At 43.4% G+C, this 21,933-nt stretch overlaps 2 protein-coding genes across 2 annotated transcripts; one reads left to right on the top strand and one right to left on the bottom strand.

Annotated features, from left to right (window-relative positions):
* LOC8065410 (E3 ubiquitin-protein ligase SINA-like 10) lies at positions 5,020-5,819 on the bottom strand. Its single transcript, XM_021449749.1, has 3 exons — positions 5,724-5,819; positions 5,361-5,593; positions 5,020-5,248 (listed from the first exon to the last, which is right to left on the bottom strand). The coding sequence occupies exons 1-3, from the start codon at positions 5,817-5,819 to the stop codon at positions 5,020-5,022; spliced, it is 558 nt and encodes a 185-aa protein (XP_021305424.1).
* LOC8076204 (probable histidine kinase 2) lies at positions 6,015-21,731 on the top strand. Its single transcript, XM_021449748.1, has 8 exons — positions 6,015-6,127; positions 16,914-16,947; positions 17,197-17,427; positions 17,520-18,311; positions 18,725-19,106; positions 19,616-20,187; positions 20,303-21,385; positions 21,482-21,731. The coding sequence occupies exons 1-8, from the start codon at positions 6,015-6,017 to the stop codon at positions 21,689-21,691; spliced, it is 3,417 nt and encodes a 1,138-aa protein (XP_021305423.1). The 3' UTR covers positions 21,692-21,731.

The following is a 21,933-nucleotide window of genomic DNA, read 5'->3' as shown; positions in this document are numbered from 1 at the left end:
GCACCCAGCCGGCGTCGAACCCGGCGAGCCACCGAGACAAGGCGTCCGCGCGCGCGCGGGGCCTGGCGGGAGAGGAGAAGGCCGGGAGGAGGGCGAGCATGCGCTGCTGGTGCCTGTCGATGTCGTCGAGCACGCAGGCGGACGACTCGGCCACGGTCACCAGTTGGCGGCTAGCGCGGTCGTCGGCCTCGTCGCGGGAGGCGGCGGCGGCGGCGCCGTGGTGCTGGAACTGGAACACGGGTACACTCGGGTAAGGGTCGGGGCAGAACTCGTCGGCGTTGCTGCTGCTGCTGGTGGAGCCGTCGCTGTCCGAGGGGCCCGAGCGCGGGGACGCCGCCGGGCTGCTGCCACCGCTGCTGCTGCTGTTGTCGTAGCCGCCGGCGCGGCCGAACCTGCCGCCGTGCTCCATCTTGATGGCGAACGGGCCTGCAAGATGCGCGCGCCGCAGCAGGTAGCTTCTTCTTCCAGCGAGGCACGCGAAGTCTACATGTCAACGCACGCAGCAACGGGCAGCGTCTACCGTGTGCCGTTGCTGCGGTGGATAGTTTTCTCGGCTGCAGACCAGTTGTGTTCATGTGTCGTGTCGCAACGAAAGCAGTGGCCGTGGCATTGACTGGTGCGCGAGCGCGCTGGCTGCTGAGAGCGCGAGTTCGCTTGCTTCTTCTGGCTCCACTCTACGCGTTTTCACCTTGGGTGCCTCGTGCTCTTTTTGCCGCCGAGAATTTTCCACTGGATCGGTAAGGACGGGGATGACCATATCTGCGGTTCTGATATATAATTTCTCTTCTCATTTTCTTTCATTTAGCTTATTTAGTTACACTAGAGAAGAACTGCGGGTATTCGTTTCGAGCACTGTCCCCATCTTTATGGATCGGATGGGAGAAGCTGGACTGAGACTGTGGAGTCTGGACTAGCAAAATATCCGAGCAAGCACGGAGGCAATTCACGGAAGAAAAGAAACACCAAGACGCGTGTGCGTGGACTCGGCGAGCGAGTCTAGTGCACCAACCAAGCATCCTCCTTCCCTTCCGGCTGTCATCTCCGTCGGCCTCGCCTTCGCCAGTGACCGTGATTGCTCTGTTCTGACTTCTGAGCATCTCTGGCGGATCATAGCTACCAGACGTCCAGACCTCACCAGACCAGCCGCCGGGACGCTGGCCGAGGGCGAGGGCCAAGGCCAGGTGCGAGTGGGCACGGCTGGCTCGTCTTTGTATATTTGGTACCTTAACTCATGCTTTTTTAAAACTTTGATCGAATTTTTTTAAAAAATCAAGGCTTAAGATATCAAATTAGTATCATTAGATTCGACAGAATAGATTCCATAAGGTACTCATTTTATGACATATATGTTGTAAATTCCTTCTATAAAGTTTGACTAAGGGATTGTTTGGTTTGCCCTATTAAACTTTACCGTCCGTCACATTGAATGTTTGGACACATGCATGGAGTAATAAATCTCCTTAGGACGATTCATGCACCAAAAGAGGCCCAGAGAGCGTGGCCACGTCGCCCGCAATTCCCGGACGTCCGATCAGCCGGTTGGACGGTCTAGATCGAGCCATTCTCTGCTATTTTGCAAAAAAGCCCTCGCACTTTGTTGAAATATAACCTGCCGTCCAGCACATCTCCTTAAGACGATTCATGCACCAAAAGAGGCCCAGGGAGCGTGGCCACGTTTTATTCAAAATAGTCCTCGAACTTTACTGAAATCAAATATCAGTCTGTATTCGCACACTCTCTTACTTACTGGGCCTAAATGGGCCGAATACGGCCCTATGCTATTTTTATTTTTCAATTAATTTTTAATATTTTCTTTTCAAAATAGAGATCTCCAAAAATTTGTAAAAAATTATAGAAAAATCATAAAAAACAAACTAATTTTGTTGAGTTTCTTATGACTAGATTTATGCATTTAACTTAAAATATCATATGGTTTAGTGCATTTTATTTGATAGATATATACATCTATAATTTTATGTCAGTGATTAATTTTTTCCTCATATCGCATATGAACTAAAAATATCTCACCAAAATTAGGCCACGCTCCCGCAGGCCGTCCGATCGGCCGGTTGGACGGTCTAGATCGAGCCATTCTCTGCTATTTTGCAAAAAAGCCCTCGCACTTTGTTGAAATATAACCCCCCGTCCAGCACTTCTCCTTAAGACGATTCATGCACCAAAAGAGGCCCAGGGAGCGTGGCCACGTTTTATTCAAAATAATCAAATATCAGTCTGTATTCGCACACTCTCTCAGCTTACTGGGCCTAAGTGGGCCGAATACGGCCCTATGCTATTTTTATTTTTCAATTAATTTTTAATATTTTCTTTTCAAAATAGAGATCTCCAAAAATTTGTAAAAAAATATAGAAAAATCATAAAAAAACAAACTAATTTTGTTGAGTTTCTTATGACTAGATCTATGCATTTAACTTAAAATATCGTATGGTTTAGTGCATTTTATTTGATAGATATATACATCTATAATTTTATGTCAGTGATTAATTTTTTCCTCATATCGCATATGAACTAAAAATATCTCTCCAAAATTAACTCTAAATAAATTTATACCCTTTTCATAATCTCTGCTTTCTAATTCTCCCCACCTTAACTCTAAATCAATTCATACATTTTTTCATAATATTCGTTTCCTAATCTTTTAATTTTATACTAACTTGTAATACAAAATAATCAAAAACAAATAATCGCTGATATTAGGGTTCAAAATTTCGCGAATTTCGGTGGTGGCCGAAAGAAAAATCCGAAATTTTATTATATACTAATACATGTGCTATATAACTTTAGACTCATATTTTCTATTGTTTATATTGCATATTCTTCTATTCAATAGATGTGTAATCATAAATCATATTGATACTTGTTTAGATCTAATTTTTTTAAAAATAAAAGCATACTTCATGTGCTAGTCTCTAAAAAAATTTCGGCCGAATTTCGCGAAATTCGGTAATTTCGGTGGTGGCCGAAATTTTTGCGATAATGAAATAAAAAACCTTGGCTGATATACATATAAGAAGCCAAATACTTCACTATATATATGACATTTCGTACACTCACATATATGAGTACATCATGTCACCATGTAAACAAACAAAATAAATACACTTAAAATATACACCATACAAAGAAAAAAAATAAAAACACATAGACACATGTACGACGCATAGCTAACCACTGGCCATAAAGCGGCAACGCCACGCACATTTCTAGTATAGACTATTTACGAAACTAAAAACACAGCTGGAGAGTAATTTGAGAGACAAATCTTTTAAGCCTAATTAGTACATGATTGGATACTAATTGTCAAATAAGACGAAACTACTACAGTACCCGCTAAACTTTACCACCCAAACCAAACACCCCCTAACACAGATTCCATGAATTGAGTAGCTCACTTCGTGCCCACTACTCTTAGAGACCAGACTATTTCTAACAGTTTTTATGTTTCCTAACGGTTCAAAGAAAACCGTCAGAAATGAGGTACCAATGAAAACGATCAAGAGTGGTCCATATATCTCCTGTCGGTTTGCAAAACACATAGGAATATGTGCAAATCCTGTCAGTTTGCAAAACACACAGAATATGTACAAAACATTACGAAAGTAAACTCGACTCCCGATGGCCTACAGAAGCCGTCAGGAGAGGTGGTTTTATCCGTGCGTGAAAAGTCAGATGTCGTAGGTTGTTAGGAACTGTCAACAGGAAAAGTTTCTTGTTGGTCACTGGCCAGCTGTCAGAAAAACTCCATCATTTATGTCGAGCTATTCCTGTCGACTTGCTCCTAAGGCCAGCCCCAACGCGGGCAGTCAGTAGCATATGCTTGAGCCAAAAAGTATAGGACAGGTAGATGGTGTGTACAGAGAACTACTGATTTTACAACGCAAGCTAACATCGACTGTAAGAACATCATCTCATCATTTAGCTTTTTGTCACTTATTTCTTTTGCCATTCTCTTTCACAACCTCTGTAAAAGCAGAGACCAGTTTCGCTGCTCGCCGTCTACAACGCTTGCTTGCCTGGGTGCCTTGCACTTTTGTCAGGCGAGACTGTCGCAGCCTCTGCAGGCAGCTATAAGCTGCTGCGGAGCCACTACAAAACATGATTTGGAGCTCGCGCGCTGATGTGGAGGACGGGGCTACAAGCCAGCTTGGCGCGTTGGGGAAGGCCTAATGTCAGGAATACGATTCTTATCGTTTTTGGGTCTTTCCTAATAGTTTTTGGTCATCAAGAAAAACCTCTACTCTAGTAGTGCACGTCATCCTGCCTGCCAGCACAGAACGGCGTGGGGTTGGTGAGGTTGGGGGGATAAAGGAAAATACTACTAGGACTAGGGATGGCAATGGGCCCAATACTCAACGTGTATTTGATCCGTTGGGGGATGGGGATGGAACTGAATCTCTCTACGGGGATCTTAACGGACAAAAATTCATCTCCAATGGATATAGTGGGTACTGAGACATTCCTTATGTATTGTCCCCGTTACTCATTGGGGACCTACTACACATGTATACATGCTAAGATGAGCCCAACAAATAAATATTTGCCCAAGCCCACTCATTCTATATAAAAGGAGTCCTAACCCTAGTTCCGTCATATGTACTTGTCCTCGTTACTTCTTGGAGACATGCTACACATGTATACATGCTAAAATGAGCCTAATAAATAAATATTGGCCTAAGCCCTCATTCCATATAAAATGAGTCCTAACCCTAATTCACACAAAACCTCCCCTCTCACTCCTGCATCTCGTGAACCTATCAACCATTGCCAAATCACAAAGTTGTGAGTTTGGGAACCATGCTATCGCCCTCGCCTAGTCGCTCAAAATGGGCGTGGTTCAACCATGGATCGAACCACAGCCGATCCACCAACCCATTTGGTGTCAATAGGAGCACCACACACTCCATTTAAATAACTTTCAGCCCCGTGGTGTACCAATGGATATTGCGGTTTGACCCACCCTAGGTATACATACTAAGCAAGTGACGTGCATCTTCTTTGGCCTCATCTGGAAACGGTTTGTTGTGGTGGTGCTGCTGGGGACTTGGCCCAAAGTATGTACGTGAACCGTGGGCCGGCCTCAGCGACGGCGCTCATCCTGATGCACAACACTGAGACGGCGCAGCTTGCCACGCCGTTGGCACCGCCGCACGGGCGCACAGACAGCACGAGCAGGTTGCGCTCGTTGCCCTCCACGATCGGCAGGCGGTGGTGGTGGTGCTGCGGCTCTGGCCTAGAACACGAAGCGAGAGCGCCTTCCCGTAGGCTAGGAGCGTGTTAGGGGCCAGGCGTGGTCGATAGCGAGGCGGTCGCGGAGCCTCGGCAGGGTGGCCGTGAAGGGGCACCTAGGCACCGCGCACTGGCACGACGCGTAGGCGCACGCGTCCTGGTGTGTGGCGGTCACATGGTAGACGATGGAGGCGCCGCAGCCATAGAACTTGAACGGGCACGACACCCTAGCGTCGCCGATGAACACGTCCAGCTCCAGCCCACATTGCGCAAAGGCACTGGCGCGGTCGCACTTGCAGCAGTGGCCCCCGTTGAGGCAGGCGCCACACAGGAGGTGCTCGGCCTCGCACTGCAGCCACATGGACGAAGGCACATCCATCAATCCGTGGTGCAAAATAATCAAATCTTTGTTCTACACAAGGACATTGAAGGAAACAAACCATCTACTGCCTATAGATTTGGTGGATGTGACATCATACCTTGACTACGGGAGGCTTGTGGGGGCAGCGACACTTGATAATGGCGCAGTGGAGCAGCTGCATGTCGACGCTGATGTTGATCTGCGGCCGCTCCATGGCTTGGGTTGCCTGCTTGGCCACTGTAGCTCCTGCGTCGGGTGATCCTCCGTCGCCGTGGGCTACGCCTCCCTGCTCTGGCTCTTCCTTCACTCCGGCACTAGAGACCACCGTGTATTCTTGCTGTTGCTGGCCTCGCTGCTCGGCGATTGAGACGACATCTTGGACTGCTGCTCCTCGGCTACCTCCGCGTCAATGACTATGGACTACTTGCTCCTCCTCCTTGGTAGGCGGGGAGGCGGGGGCGGGGGCGAGGCGGTGGGCGGCAGCTCAGCGACCGGTGGCAAGGAGCCAGGGTGGCGGCCAGGGTCAGACAGACGGGAGGAAGGGAGTGGATCGAACCACTCGATCCAAAGGTTCAATTGATTTGAACCACTAACCCTAGCTGATTTAGTGGGCCAGAAATAGAGCCCATTTGTATCATTTTTTGGACCGGTTTGAAGAACCGTTGGGTCGAACCAAACTGTCCCCAAGTTTACTAGTCGCTCATCGCCTTCGCTCCCCAATCCCCCATCTGCTGCCCAGCAACTGTCCATAGTTCCACTCCACCAGCGCTCTTCCCACTTCTCCACCCTATCCATTACTTGCTTTGCCTCCATCCTCAGGACTCGCTCCTGTAGTCCTCACTTCGTACCTGCAGGCGAACACATAAATCCTCACCGGTGAAGCCATGATGGCTCCAACTCCCTGCACAAATCCTGTATTGAAGAAAGTTGCTTCTCTCCTTTTTTTTGATGATTTTGCATCTTTAAATTGGAAATTTTGATATTATTGCATGTTCAATGTTATCTGGTATGCAATACTTGTCGGGACCACTTTCAAAACCATGATTAAAAAGTAGAGACACATCTAAAAAATATTTTTATAGTACTTTTTAGCTTCTCATTTTTTTAGGAATTTTAGAGATAAGTGATTGTGCTGCTGAAAGTGATCCTATAAGATAAGTTCAATTCTAAAGTGGTTCAACATGGAAGCTATTTTTTCTGCTCTCATACTCCTAATTCATTAGAGAACCACTTCACAAATTTCATATAGAATTACTTTTCTATAAAAAATAACTATTCGACATTGATCCTCTTGAGTTCCATGCATAAGCTCTGCTAAAGAGGCTTGAACATGAAACAGTGCGAGCCTGACCCAAGAAGTGAGCTCTCAAAATGCGTAAAGTAGAGCCCGAGCCAGTGGAACTGTGACTCTGTGAGCCCATGGGACATTATCCATTGCTATTGATGGGGTCTCACACTCTCGGTTATCCAATGCCCATTGTATTGAAGCACATTCTAATTCTAGTCCACTTGTCATTGTCATTATTGCATGTTCTAGGGTTTGGGCCGGCTTAGTGCCCTGCGTTTGGTCCTCTCTATGGAAACAAATACTCTACAATACCCATGGTTCTAGGGTCCCTCTAAAGTATTGATTAGAAAACTCATCTATGTGCCACGGTTATGCTCCTTGTTTTTGAAAAAAATGAACGCTTATTATCATTCTCGTGCCAGGGATTCTAGCAAAGATTGTAGTCATAAATATGGCTCAAGTTGTAACCATGCCTTTTTGAGACCCCACCATCAAGAGTTAAAACCAATTTAGAATGGTACACTCTTGTTAAATAGTTACATGATTGTTTTTCATACAATTATTACTTGTTCTTCCTCACAATCATACGCTCCATTTCAAATTTGTACGATCTCCTTTTTCTTCTTTACTGAAAAATGTCATGTTACAATGCAAGCCAGTTATGAGTGGTAGAAATCCTACAATAGCGATGTTTATAAACACTATGGGACTTGTATTTCTTCCAACATATGTAGTATCTTTGGTTCACTAACTATTGGGAATAATTATTTTGTTTGAGATTACATAGTTGAAAATTATCAAAAAAATTGGAAAGATGGAGTTTATACTATAGACATTGACGACCACTTAGAGAAAATACCGGTGGCACTAACACTATAGTCCACCTATAAAACATTGCAGGGAAAGAAACTCTTTTAGTAAAGTTAGTAAAAAAAGAAAAAACTCAATGACTGGTAGCTATGTTTGTCAGAACCCCACATGGCACTCTATGGAACAATCCCTTTTATGCACAAAACCATCCAAGTAGTCTAGCTTCGCAGATATCTCTTAAATAATGCATATGGTTATGATAACTTCCTTTTTGGATCTAGTAATAATGTGTTACATGTACTAATGTTGTCACAACCATGTTTATCAAAAACCCATGTGATACTCTACACAAAACAAATGTAATCTTTATCCACAAAATAATCAAAGTAGTCTAACTCCGAATACCTCCTAAACAATATGAATGACAATAATAACCATTTTCCTGGACTGAGTAACACATTATAACTTTAGTGTTACTCTACATATAAAGAACACAAGCCAAACCAAATGTTAGAGTTCACTTCGATCCATGGTGGAGTTTATTAATATCAGTGACTTTTACCTGTAAAGTTGTTACACAGTCCGCATGTACATATATCTATTATAATATACAGTGCCTACATACATAGTCACACAACATAATCAATGCAATGATTTGGAAATAGCACTTATCACTTGTCAAAAAACCGCCAAAAGAAAAACTATTGAGATGGCATTACATTGTACATAAGGTCATTTCCACTTTGATAATTAACGACTATTGTGTATATATGAATATAAGGTAGCATAGTTGTCTAATAATTTTTTTTATTTTACACACTATTTTCACCATGCCATTTGTATGTTTGATAATATATGTGAACTGTGATTAGTCAATTTCCAAATTGGTTGTGGGGCAATATTGAGAGCCACCCATAGTGGTTTTCTTATTTTGTAGCAGCATTTTATTATCCAACAATAATGTATAAGAAACTATATACACCCCTAGTCAAAGCATATGTATAAGATTGAATAAAAACCATGCAAATTTAAGATGCATGAAATTAAGCCAAATGATGATTGGGCCGGCTTAGTGCCACACACCTAGCATTAATTGCTTTAACCATAAAGCCGGTACACCAATCCGCACGTATGTACATTTATTATAATATATGTTGCCTACGTACATAATCAGATAATTAATCCATGCAATGGTTTAAAAAGAACAATATCTACCACTTCTTAGTAAAAACAACCAAAAGAAAATAACCCATTGAGATGACATGTATATTGTAGCTTAGGTGTTTTTCGCCTCGATAATTAATTAATTAGTGACTGTTGTGTATATATAATGTAAGGTAGTATAGTTGTCTAATATTTTTTTATTTTACACACTTTTTGCATCATGTCATTTGTATGTTTGATCATAAATACGAAGTTTGGTGAGTCAAAGTTCAAAATTGGTTGTGGGGCAATACTTGAGGTCCACCCATGATGGTTTTCTGGTTTTGTACCAGCAATTTATTATGTCTATCTCTAACAGGAATGTATAACCAACTGTGCAAATTAACGTATATCTACAAGATTAAATAAAACCGTGCAAATTTAAGATGCATGAAATTAAGCCAAATGACAATCGGGCTAGCTTAGTGCCACACATGACACACCTGGCATCCTCTCTGTGGAAACAAATGCGTACTATATAGCACTAGCCTAGTTCTAGAGTCTCTCTACAGTACTACAAAGATCTTCTCTTTATGTGCCACATGTATATTCTTTGTTTTGAAAAAGAAAAAGCTCAAGGTTTGTTTCATTTTGGTGTTAGGGATTCTAATAGAGATTGTAGTGATCGATCCATATTTGCTCAAGTTGCAACCATGCCTTTTTGAAACACCATGCCCAAGAGTTGCAACCAGTTTAGAAAGACACACTCCTCCCAAATGGCTAACCAATTGTTTTTCTTACAAATGTTGCTTGCTACCTCACAATGCAGACATCATGTAATTTAAGTTAATTTGTCCGTTGTTGAAATTTATAATCACCACTCCCCTTTTCATCTTAATCTTAATGAAATGGAAAAGGTGTTGGCCATCAAGGCATTAACCATTCAAAAAAGAGTTCACATAAAAATTCCTTCTTTTACTAAAAATGGCATGTTACAATGCAAGCCAATTATGAGTGGTAGGCACCCTATAATAGTGGAGGTTATAAACACTATAAGACTTGCAATTTTTCTAACATATGTATTATCTTTGGTTCACTAACTATAAAACTTTGGTAATTATTTTGTTGGGGACTACATAGTTGGCAATTATCAAAATTGTTGAGAAAGATGGAGGTTATACTGCAGACATTGTTGTTAGGAAGATAGAGGTTATATTGTTGACATTGATGGCCACTTAGAAAGGGTGCTCACACTTTAGAACACCTAGAAACACCCGAGGCAAAGTTAGTGAAAAGAGGAGAAAAATCCACGATAATTGGTAGTCGTGTTTGTCAGAACCCTACATGTCACTCTATGGAACAATCCTTTTTATGCACAAAATTGTCAAAGTAGACAAGCTCCTTAGATATCTCTTAAACAATGTGCATGTCTACAATAACCATTTGCTTAACTTTAACATTACTCTGTAGCTAAAGAAAACACACCAAAACGAACGTGCAGTTCACTTCCATCCATAGTGGAGTTTATTAATATCAGTTGTTTTTAATCATAGGATTGGTACATGAATCTGCACGTACATATATTTATTATAATGTACATTTCCTACGTACATAGTCAGATAACATAATCCATGCAATGATTTGAAAAGAACAATATCTATCACTTCTCAGTAAAACCATCGAAAGAAAAAAAAACTATTGAGATGACATATGTTGTAGCTAGGTTATTTCCGGCTCAATAATTAGCGACTATTGTGTATATATGAATGTAAGGTAGTATAGTTGTCTAACTTTTTTTATTTTACACATTTTTTGCATCATGTCATTTATATGTTTGATCATATATACAAAGTTTGTGAGTCAAAGTTCAAAATTGGTTGTGGGGAAATACTTGAGGCCCACCCATAGTGGTTTCCTAGTTCTGCAATAGCAATTTAATATGTGTATTTCCAACAATAATGTATAACCAACTATACATCATAGTCAAAGTATATCTACAAGATTGAGTAAAACCATGCAAATTTAAGATGCATGAAATTAATCCAAATGACGATTGGGCCAACTCAGTGTCACCTGGCATCCTCTCTATGGAAAGAAACAGTACTCTATAGCACTAGCCTAGTTCTAGAAAAATAGCTCAAAGTTTGTTTTGTTTGGTGTTAGGGATTCTGATAGAGATTGTCATGATCCATATGGCTCAAGTTGCAACCATGCCTAGTCAAGACTTGCAACCAGTTCAGGAAGACACTCCTCCCAAACGGTTCAATAAATATTTTTCTTACAATTGTTGCTTGCTACCTCGTAATGCAGATGTCATGTAATTTTAAGTTAATTCGTCCTCTGTTCAAATTTATAACTACGACTCTTCTTTTTCTTTTTAATGTTCATGAAATGGAAAAAGTGGCCATTAAGGCATTAACCACTAAAAAAGAGTTTGCATAATTTTTTTCTTTAGTACAAATATGTCATGTTACAATGCAAAGCCAGCTATGAGTGGTAGAGGCCCTATAGTAGTGGATTTTATAAACAATATAAGACTTGCAATTGTTCTCACATACGTAGTATTTTTGGTTATATAATTGTAAAAGTTTGGGTAATTATTTTGTTGTGGATTACATAGTTGCCATTTATCAAAATTATTGGGAAAGATGGAGGTTATACCTCAGATATTGATGGCCATTTAGAGAAAATAGTGGTGGTGCTAACACTATATACCACCTAGAAACTCTCAAGGTAAAGTAAGTGAAAAGAGAAAAAATCCTTGACAATTGGTAGTCGTGTATTTGTCAGAAACACATGTGGCACACTAACAATCCTATTATACACAAAATCATCACAGTACACAAATTCCTTGGAGATCTCTTAAATAATGTGTATGTCGACAATAGCCATATGTTTGGACCAAGTAACGCATTATATGCTTTAACTTTAGCGTTACTCCACAACTAAAGAATCCACTCCAAAATCAACGTGTGAGTTCACTTCCATCCATAGTGGAGCTTTTAACCAAAAATCCAGTACACATACGTACATATATTTATTATAATGTACGGTGCAGTGCCTATGGTCATAGTCAGATGACCTAACCGGCCGTGCAATAGTTTAAAAGAACAATATCTATCACTTGTCAATAAAACTACCAAAAGAAAAGTTATTGAGATGGCATGTATATTGTAATTTGGGATTTTGGTGTTTATGCCCCTATTCTATAGTCCAATGGCGATTTTGCCCCTCTTTTTTTAACTTTGCGATTTTACCCTCGTTTTTTCAAGATGAAGCTCATGTCTACCCCTGGTATGTAACACCGTGAGAAATTATTAGATTATAAATTGGCTGAAAAAAGAAAAAAAGAAAAGACACCTACAGCAAAGACAGTTTTACCCTTCAGTCTATTTCTTCTTCCTGGGACCTCAGTCGCGCTCGTCCGCTCCCGAAGTCGCAAAACAGAGTCGCGACAAATCTCGAGTTAGGGTTTCGTCCGAGCGGCGGGGGCAGCTTCCGGTGGCGGTGCGGCTCCTCCTCCCTCGGCCCTGCTCCCCCAGCTCGTGCCTGTGACTCGTCCTCCCTCTCCGCCCTACTCCCCCTGGCGTCGTGGGTATCCGCTGGGGCGCCCACGCGGTGGAGGCCACCCTGACCCTTCGCCAACAGCGGTGGATTCCCTCTCTTCATCCTCAACACTGGTGGTGGCTCTGGATCCATACGTCGAGGCAGCGGCAGTGGATCCATGCGGTGAGGCGGTGCCATCTTTCCCCTCCATCTGTGGCGTCACATGGTGGCGTAGGGGCACAGTGGTGGCGCCATCTTCCTATCTAGCGACTCATACTAGATCCTATCCGCTGTCTTTTTTATGTTTGATTGTCAAATGATGATGGACGAGCAAGAACTGGATTTTCCGTGCATGCAGATCGTGTATTTTCTTTCATGTTCAAATGGAACATGTGCACTGGTCTTCCATGTGCGCAGATCTTGTCTTTTTTTTCTCTCTTCTACATGTGCAGATCTTGTAATTTTTTTCTGCTTGTTTTTCATGTTCAATTGGAGATACTGGAGGTACTACTCGATTGATCGATTTTTTGTGTTTGTTTAGGATCTGCAGCTGCAGCGGCTAATTTTGTAGAAATGTTTTTTATTTATTACTGGGATCGTTCCCATGTATACTACTGTGCATTTTTTTTGTTCCCGGTGATTCGAACAACATTTATATTTGTGTCAACTTGATGAAACTAGAGGTAAAAACACAAATAACACAATAAAACAAGGGTAAAATCACATGGGCAAAGTTGTCTTTTTATTCAAAAGTTAACACCATTAGATGGGCTTAATAGACCAAGGGTAAACTCTTCCTTCGTTTAAAAATAGTAGGGGTAAAATCACAAAGTTAAAAAAACAAGGGCAAAATCACAAATGGACGTGAAAACAGGGGTAGAAATGCTTAAGCCCCTTGTAATTTAGGTTATTTGCTCCTTGATTATTAGCGACATTGTGTATATTTAATATAAGATTGTATAGTTGTCTTTTTTTTATTTTACACATTTTTTTACATCATGCCATTTGTATATTTGGTCATAAATACAAAGTTTATGAGTCAAAGTTGAAACTTGGTTGTGGGGCAATACTTAGGCCCACCCATAGTAGTTTTCCATTTTTATAGCTGTAGTTTAGTATGTACATCTCTAACAATAATGTCTAACCAACTATACATCTCAGTCAAAGTATATCTATATAAGAATCAATAAGACTTGAAATTTTTCTAATATATGTAGTATTTTTGGTTCACTAACTATAAAACTTTAGGTAATTTTTTTGTTGGGGATTATGTAGTTGGCAATTATTCAAATTGTTGGAAAAGATGGAGGTTATACTACAGACATTGATGACCACTTAGAGAAAATAGTGATGGTGCTAACACTATATACCACATAGAAACTCATGAGATGAAGTGAAAAGAGCAAAAAACAAAAAACAAACTCGACAACTATTAGTCATGTGTTTGTGAGAACCTCACGTGGCATGTTATGGAAAAATTCACTTTATGCACCAAATTGTCAAAGTAGACAAGCTCCTTAGACAACTCTTAAATAATGTGTATGTCGATAGTAGCCATTTGCTTGGACCGAGTAACGTATTACATGCTTTAACTTTCTACAACTAAAGAACACACGCCAAAACCAACGTGCAAGTTCACTTCCATCCATAGTGAAGAAAATTAGTTTTGCTTTTAACCAAAAAGCTGGTACATAAATCCGCATGTACGTATATTTAATATAATATACCATGCTTACGTCCATAGCCATATGACATAACCGTGTAATAACTTAAAAAGAAAATATCTATCACTAGTCAATAAATCCACCAAAAGAAAAATTACTGAGATGGCATGTATGCTGTAATTTAAGTTATTTTCTTCTCGATTATTAGTGACTAAGATAGTATATTTGTCTAATTTTTTTATTTTATACATTTATTACATCATGCCATTTTTATGTTTGGTCATACACACAAAGTCGTGACTCGTGAGTCAAAGTTTAAAATTGGCCGTGGGATAATACTTACCACTCATAGTGGTTTTTTGGTTTTATAGCCGCAGTTTAGCATAGTTAGTATGTGTATCTCTAACTATAATGTATAACCAGCTATACATCTTAGTCAAAGTATATCTATAAGAATCAATAAGACTTGCAATTTTTTAAACATATGTAGTATTTTTGGTTCATTATGTAAAATTTTGGGTAATTATTTTCTTGAGGATTATGTAGTTGGCAATTATCAAAATTGTTAGAAAAGATGGATGTTATACTATAGACATTGATGACCATTTAGAGAAAATAGTGGTGGTGCTAACACCATATACCACGTAGAAACTCTCAAGGTGAAGGAAGTTAAAAGGGCAAAAAAAAACTCAACAGCTATTAGTCATGTGTTTGTGAGAACCCCACGTGGCACGCTATGGAACAATCAACTTTATGCATAAAATCGTCAAAGTAGACAAGCTCCTTAGACATCTCTAAGATAATGCGTATGTCGACAGTAGCTATATGCTTGGACCGAGTAATGCATTACATGCTTTAACTTTAGTCTTTAGCGTTACTATATACCTAAAGAATACATGCCAAAACCAATGTACGAGTTCACTTCGATCCGTAGTGGAGTTTATTAATATCAGTTGCTTTTAACGGAAAAGCCCGTACACAAATCCGCACGTACATATATTTATTATAATGTATAGTGCTTGCGTCCATAGTCATATGACATAACCGTGTAATAGTTTAAAAAAAACAATAGTTACCACTTGTCAATAAATCCGCCAAAAGAAAAATTACCAAGATGACATATATGTTGTAATTTAAGTTATTTTCTCCTCGATTTTTAGCGACTATTGTGTATATTGATATAAGATAGTATATTTGTCTTTTTTTATTTTATTTTACATACTTTTACGTCATGACATTTGTATGTTTGGTCATACATACAAAGTTGTGAGTCAAAGTTTAAAATTGGCTGTGGGGGCAATACTTAGGCCCACTCATAATGGTTTTTCTGGTTTTGTAGTCACAGTTTAGTATAGTTTAGTATGTATATCTCTAACCATAATGTCTAACCAGCTATACATCTCAGTCAAAGCATATATCTATAAGAATCAATAAGATCATGCAAATTTAAGAAGTAAAACAACTAAGCCAAATGAATGCTTAGCAAAAAAAAGATTTTATTTTAAAATAGAGGCCCGGGTAGTTTCACACTCTTCACAGCGCGATGTACCGTTGACGAGCACACGCCGTGAACACGCACGTCCGTGGCCTAGGTGCATGGCCCGAGCTGAAACACACCACGCGTCCACACGCGTGGCGAATTTCTCAACGGGAAGAAAAAAGATTCTTTTGAAATTTGATTGTTGATTTGTTTATAATTTGGCCAATATTAATTGCAGGTGACGCCGTGACGTAGAGTCTATATCATTTTGCCGCCGTTACACAAGGGAGCAAAGTCGCGCTCATGGATCGCTCAAAACCAGAGGCGGTGTCGTCGCTAGCAGTGGTATTCTACCTCCTGGTTTCCCGGCCGGGCTCGGGGCGTCTATAAAAGCGCGGCGGCGACCCAAAGAAACTCGTCAACTCACTAGTCACTAGTCAAAGGCAAAAACAAGTAGGCAAAAGTCATGGCGACTGTAGAAACGAATAGAGAAGCAAGAAAATCCCTTCTCCAGTACTTGTGTATGCTTTTACCCATGGTAAGGACTGCTAGTCAGAGACGGCAAGCACTTTCTCATTGCTCTTTTTGTTGCATTGGTAGTTGCATCTAGCTTCCTATTATGTTTGTTTTTACCATGACTAATCTTGAGCAGGATCTAAAACTATTTTTTACTATAATGGTATATGAATCTAGTGAAAATATTTGGTGAATTAAAATGAGCACTTTTCCAAATATGTTGAACAATTTTTTCTTTGTGTGTGTGGGGGTTGGGGTGGGATAGGGGGGATCGGGGACAAGGCAAATTCATCACTAGATGTGGCTAGGGCTTCAGTCCTAGATCTATGAATCTAGTAAAAAATATTTGGTGAGTTCAAATGAGCATTTTCCAAATATGTTGAACAACCTTTTCTTTGTGTGTTTGGGGGTTGGGGTGGGATAGGGGGGGATCGGGGACAAGGCAGATTCATCACTAGATGTGGCCAGGGCTTTAGTCCTAGATCTATGAATCTAGTAAAAATATTTGGTGAGTTAAAATGAGCATTTTTCCAAATATGTTGAACAACCTTTTCTTTGTGTGTTCGGGGGTGGGGCAGGATAGGGGGAATCGAGGACAGGACAGATTCATCACTGCGTGTGGCCAGGGCTTCAGCCCTAGATCTACGACACCCCCCTCCCCCCAACACACACACCAACCACCACCACCACCACCCGTACATCACTGTTTGGGTATGGATGTCTCCTAGGATATATTTGTAGATCTACCATGGTGGAGAATATGTATCAGCGGAAACTTTTGAGAATCTAGTCATGTTTTTTATTTGCTCCTATTAGTATATCACAATCGTTTTGGTGTAAAAAATTACGTCCATCTTTCAGGCTACATGAGAGCTTTATTTATCAGTTCAAAGAGGTATTACTATCATAAATTTTGGCATTGCTCTTGAGAATATTTAGAACCAACTTTTGTTATTATACAGATACAAGGAACATTGTACCTGGTCATTTCTTGCAGGAAAACCGTACCATGAAATAGAAAATGAACACACGGGTGAATTTTCATATATTTTTTAGGGTGAAGTTTTCACATGGAACGCTCAAATGTGTGGATTTTTACTGTCATAGCAATCTTCCTTACTCGCGTTCACATCTATATATGCAGGCAATCGTCGGAGTCGTCATGGTACTCAGCCTTGTGGTGCTTTTGCTCTCCTTGAGGGAAACCACGAGAGCTATAGATGAAGCCAACGTAGAGACCATGGATCTGGCGCTCCGGCACGTCGCCGGCAACATGCAGCCGCTCCTGGAAGCCAACCGCTCCGCCGTCGCCATCGCCGACGCCGCTCGGGAGCCCGCGACCAACGACGAACCATCGCCAGCTTCGATCTCTCAAGTGCTAGCTAGCTGCTTTATTTTTTTTATTTCCATTTCCGTTATCGCCATTACTGCACTCCATATATTTGCCATTTTTGTCTTGTTATACAGATACGCGAATCAAATCACAAGTCACAACTGACACGTGGTTGCTTGCTTACGTGGACGTGTACACAGGTGAGGCCCAAGATGTTCATGGCCTTCGCCATGCAGCCGCTGCTGGCGCAGGTGTCGTACTACGCCGGCGGCGCCGACGGCCACGCGTTCGCCTTCTACCGCACGGAGTGCGGCGAGGCGAGAGCGCTGTTCACGGACTCGCAGAAGAGGTGGTGCACCCAGGCGGTGGACCCGGCGACCGGCCGCCTGGTCGGCAGCGCCGCCGCCGCGGCCACAGACGGGTTTTTCGTGCCGAACAGTACGACGACGCCGGCGGCGGCGCCCCCCGTCGAGGGCAAGAACAACGCCTCGCCGCCGCCAGCAGCGTCTCTCTGGGAAGGGTGGGCGCGCCCGGGCGTCCGGATGCTCTTCTTCTCCGCGCCCGTCGGCGGTGGCGACGCCGGCGTCGGCGTGGTCTCGGCAGCGGTCTCCGTCCACGACGTCTTCGAGGCCGCCGGCAACCGCATCGGCGTCCAGGACGGCCTGGACGTGTACTACGCGGTCGGCGACGACAAGGACGACGACGTCACGTCAGCGTCCGCCATCTACGAACCTCTGCTGCTTGGCTACCAGCACCGCACCGCCGACGACACGGCGGAGGACGCGCTCACGTTCTCCGAGCTGAAGTGCGCCGCCTCCGCCATTGACGACGCCGCGCCCGAGCTCGGCCAGGTCGTCTCCGGGGGACCCAAGCACAACCGGTACAAAGCCGCGTGCGCCATGCTCGACGTCTCCGGAGTACAAGTGGTACGTACGTGTGCAACAAAAGGAGTAGTATATACTACACGTACGTACGTGATGCGTGGGAAAAATATACTACACGTATGCGTCTGCTATTTTTGGAAATTAATGACGTGGCAAGTAGTATACCATGCAGCGCGCAATCCTTCCGAGAGATCATCAGATATTACTTTGATCCTTAATAGCATCGATCGAGTATTTTTCCTTTCCTAAATGCTGATACGATACGCATGCATTCCATGTTAATAATGTATATATTTTCCTTTCACAAAAAGAGAAAAAAAAAACAGCTTTGGGCTATTGGGCCAACGGCCGATCGATCGAGTGTGTCACGACCAAGCGTTGTCTTCTCTGATCTAACACATGCAAACATGGTTTCCTGAGTCCTGACGCCGCGTCGTCCTCGCTCGTCACCGCAGGCGCTCCGGCTGGTACTCCGGCCGCCGGTCCAGGGCCACATGCTCCAGGCGCTGTGCGTCGCCGTGATCGTCCTCGCGTGCGCACTGCTGGTGCTGGCCGTGGTGTCGTGCGCCTTCGCGGTGCGGGCGCTGCGGCGAGCGTCGGCGCGGGAGATGGCGCTGAACGCCGACCTGGTCCGGCAGAAGGAGGCGCTGCGGCAGGCGGAGCGCAAGAGCATGAACAAGAGCAACGCCTTCGCCAGCGCCAGCCACGACATCCGGTCCGCGCTGGCAGCCATCGCCGGCCTCGTGGACATGTCCCGTCCGGAGGCGCAGTCGCTCCCCGCCCCAGGCATCGTGGAAAACCTCGACCAGATGGGCGTCTGCACCAACAAGCTCTTCGGTTAGTCTGACTGAACCCTGGACTGATCTCAAGTTAATACTATAATTTGCATCAAGCTTTGTTCTGTTCGTCATCGTCATCGTCTAGCTAGGAAAGTAGGAATAATCGTGGTGCAACTAATATGATGTTTTCATTGTTATATATGGTCTACTAATCCACCACTTAATACTAGCAAAAATGTAGGGTTTGTGATCTGCTGCTGGATTTTCTTAGCTAGATAGTGTGTAGGAAAGGATTAATGCTGCTAATATGGGTTAGCAATTATAACGTTCTTATATTAGGAAAGGTTCCAGCTACAGGACGGAGTTCGTAGGTGTTTCATCAGCAATCAGACTACAGATTATCTACCAAACATGACTAGTTTCCGTATATATTAACTCAACATAAGTAAATGTTATACTATGATCGTAGCAATCTTTTTCAGGAGATATATTAGTTGTAGAACAATACTGATTCGAACCTAGTAGCAGGTCATGTGTTCATGGATGTGATGGATTTGTTTTCTACAGATATACTGAACTCGATCCTAGACACAAGCAAGGTGGAGTCGGGGAAGATGCAGCTGGAGGAAGCCGAGTTCAGCATGTCCGACGTCCTGCAGGAGTCGGTGGACATGGCCAACGTGACGGGCGTCCGGCGAGGGGTCGAGGTGATCTGGGACCCCTGCGACTTCTCGGTGCTGCGATGCGCGGCCGTCCTCGGGGACAGCAAGCGCCTCAAGCAGATCCTGGACAACCTGCTCGGCAACGCCCTCAAGTTCACCCACGAAGGCCACGTCCTCCTCCGGGGCTGGGCGACCCGGCCGATCGCCGGGAGCGGCGTCGGAACTCCGTCAAGGTTTGCGCACCCAAGGCGCAGCGCCGGCGGTTCATTGGCACGCTTGTTCAGAGGAAGGGCGGAGGATCCTGATGGCCAGGATCATGTGCAGAATGACCCCAATTTGGTTGAGTTTTACTTTGAAGTGGTTGATACCGGCATTGGGATCCCCAAGGAGAAGAGGATGTCTGTCTTTGAGAACTATGTTCAGGTGAACAATGGCCAAGGCGGCACAGGCTTGGGGCTTGGAATCGTGCAGTCCTTTGTAAGTTACTACTCAATCAAATCAAATACATATAAATAAATCATGTTCATTTTATTTATTATAAATATTTTTTTTGGTCTTGGCTGATTTATTATGTTGGTCTTCATGATCACAGGTACGTTTGATGGGAGGAGAAATTTGCATCAAGGACAAAGAGCCCGGGGAAAGAGGGACATGCTTCGCATTCAACGTGCTGCTGAAGATGAGTGAGGTGCAACAGACTCATCAAGACATAGAAGAAGGGCCGTCAGTTCCATTAGGCACACTGAACGGCTCCAACTACAGAGCCTCAGCGTTTCAAGAAGCCAGCAGCTTCAAGGGCGTGCACTGCGTTCTCTACGTTCATGGGTCTGAAACCAGGAGGATCCTGCAGACATGGATGGAGAGCATGGGAGTCAAGGTCTGGTTGGTCCGGCAAGCCGAGTTCATCAGCGCCACGCTGGAGAAGGTGCAGAGCAGTAGCGTGGCCACCGCTGCCGCTGACTGCGGCGGCGGCGACCGGTGCTTCAGCTCAAAGGAGATGGTGAACCAATTGAGGAACAACACTGGTCCCAAGAGAGCCAGCCTTGGGGGGATTCCTTCTGGTATCCTTCTTGTCATCGACGTGTCCGGTGGTGCACTGGAAGAAATTTACCAGGACATGGCCAAACTTGCCAGGACCAAGCAACAGGCTCCATGCAAAGTTGTTCTACTGGAGGATATCAAGACCCCTTCCAATGAGCTGAGGAGGCTCAAGGAGCAGGGGTGCTATCTCGTCCTGCGAAAGCCGGTGCACGGCTCTCGCCTGTTCACTCTCCTTATGACCCTGAGAGACCTCCAGGCTTCAGATGCACATGCACAATCTTCTCAAGTTGGTCCTGAGATTGCTGGGAACAACAGCCAGCAGCAAGGCTTGCCAGATGTTGTTGTTCCTTGTGTGCAGGAGGCTGCTGCATCAGCTGAAGCTCCATGCTTGGTTCAGAAGCAGAAGCCTGAAGATGATAAGCCTCTTGCTGGGATGCAGATCTTGCTGGCTGAAGACACTTTTGTGCTGCAAACAATCCAAAGGAAAATCCTCAACCAGCTTGGTGCAACTGTCACAGTAGCTGTAGATGGATCGGTGGCTGTGAACTTGCTCAAACAAGCTCTTGAGCAGGCCAATGTGTCAGGAGAGGAAATAGTACCCTTGCCCTACCATGTCATCTTCATGGATTGCCAGGTTTGTTCGACCAAAACTTGTTAACTCTGCATGTGCACACACAAAGCTCCATCCGCTGATTGCCTGACATTGCTAATATTTTTTCTTTGATTTTAGATGCCCAATATGGATGGCTATGAAGCAACGAAACTCATCCGCGAGGAAGAACAGCGCTATGGAATTCACACTCCGATCATCGCATTGACCGCGCATGACACACAGGAGGATCTGCAGAAGGCTATTGATGCCGGGATGGATCTGCACCTGACAAAGCCAATATTAGGGAAGAAGATAGTGGAAGCTGTTCGCACGTTTGCAAGTGTGTGAATTGACAGAATGCATTTCTCCATCGGGTGAAGAACGCAAGACATCAGAGGTTTCGTCGACTAGGATGCCGATGATCACAGCATCCATCTGGTCATCGCGCGCAGTTGTAGTGTCTTAGTACCCTAGGCCTAGGGTTCATAAGCAACCTGTATCTTTTAGCAGTTTTTTTTTTCAAAAATATCTTTTAGCAGTTAAACAATGGTGTCTCAGGTGCATCTGGATTTTACTTCTCATCTGTATTT

This window comes from Sorghum bicolor, chromosome 10 (assembly GCF_000003195.3).
Source record: "Sorghum bicolor cultivar BTx623 chromosome 10, Sorghum_bicolor_NCBIv3, whole genome shotgun sequence".
NCBI classification, from domain to species: domain Eukaryota; kingdom Viridiplantae; phylum Streptophyta; class Magnoliopsida; order Poales; family Poaceae; genus Sorghum; species Sorghum bicolor.
Note: the sequence above shows the minus strand (reverse complement) of the source record. Positions and strands in the feature narration are given on the sequence as shown.

Bases quoted from the DNA above. Each gene is read 5' to 3' on its own strand.
- LOC8065410 (XM_021449749.1), bottom strand. From the start codon at position 5,819: ATGGAGCGGCCGCAGATCAACATCAGCGTCGACATGCAGCTGCTCCAC. The intron at 5,594-5,723 runs GTATGATGTCAC...ATGTGGCTGCAG, and splicing joins ACAAGCCTCCCGTAGTCAAG to TGCGAGGCCGAGCACCTCCT. The intron at 5,249-5,360 runs GTGCCCCTTCAC...TTCGTGTTCTAG, and splicing joins TGCCAGTGCGCGGTGCCTAG to GCCAGAGCCGCAGCACCACC.
- LOC8076204 (XM_021449748.1), top strand. From the start codon at position 6,015: ATGACTATGGACTACTTGCTCCTCCTCCTTGGTAGGCGGGGAGGCGGG. The intron at 6,128-16,913 runs GTCAGACAGACG...TCCATCTTTCAG, and splicing joins GAGCCAGGGTGGCGGCCAGG to GCTACATGAGAGCTTTATTT. The intron at 16,948-17,196 runs GTATTACTATCA...CTATATATGCAG, and splicing joins TTATTTATCAGTTCAAAGAG to GCAATCGTCGGAGTCGTCAT.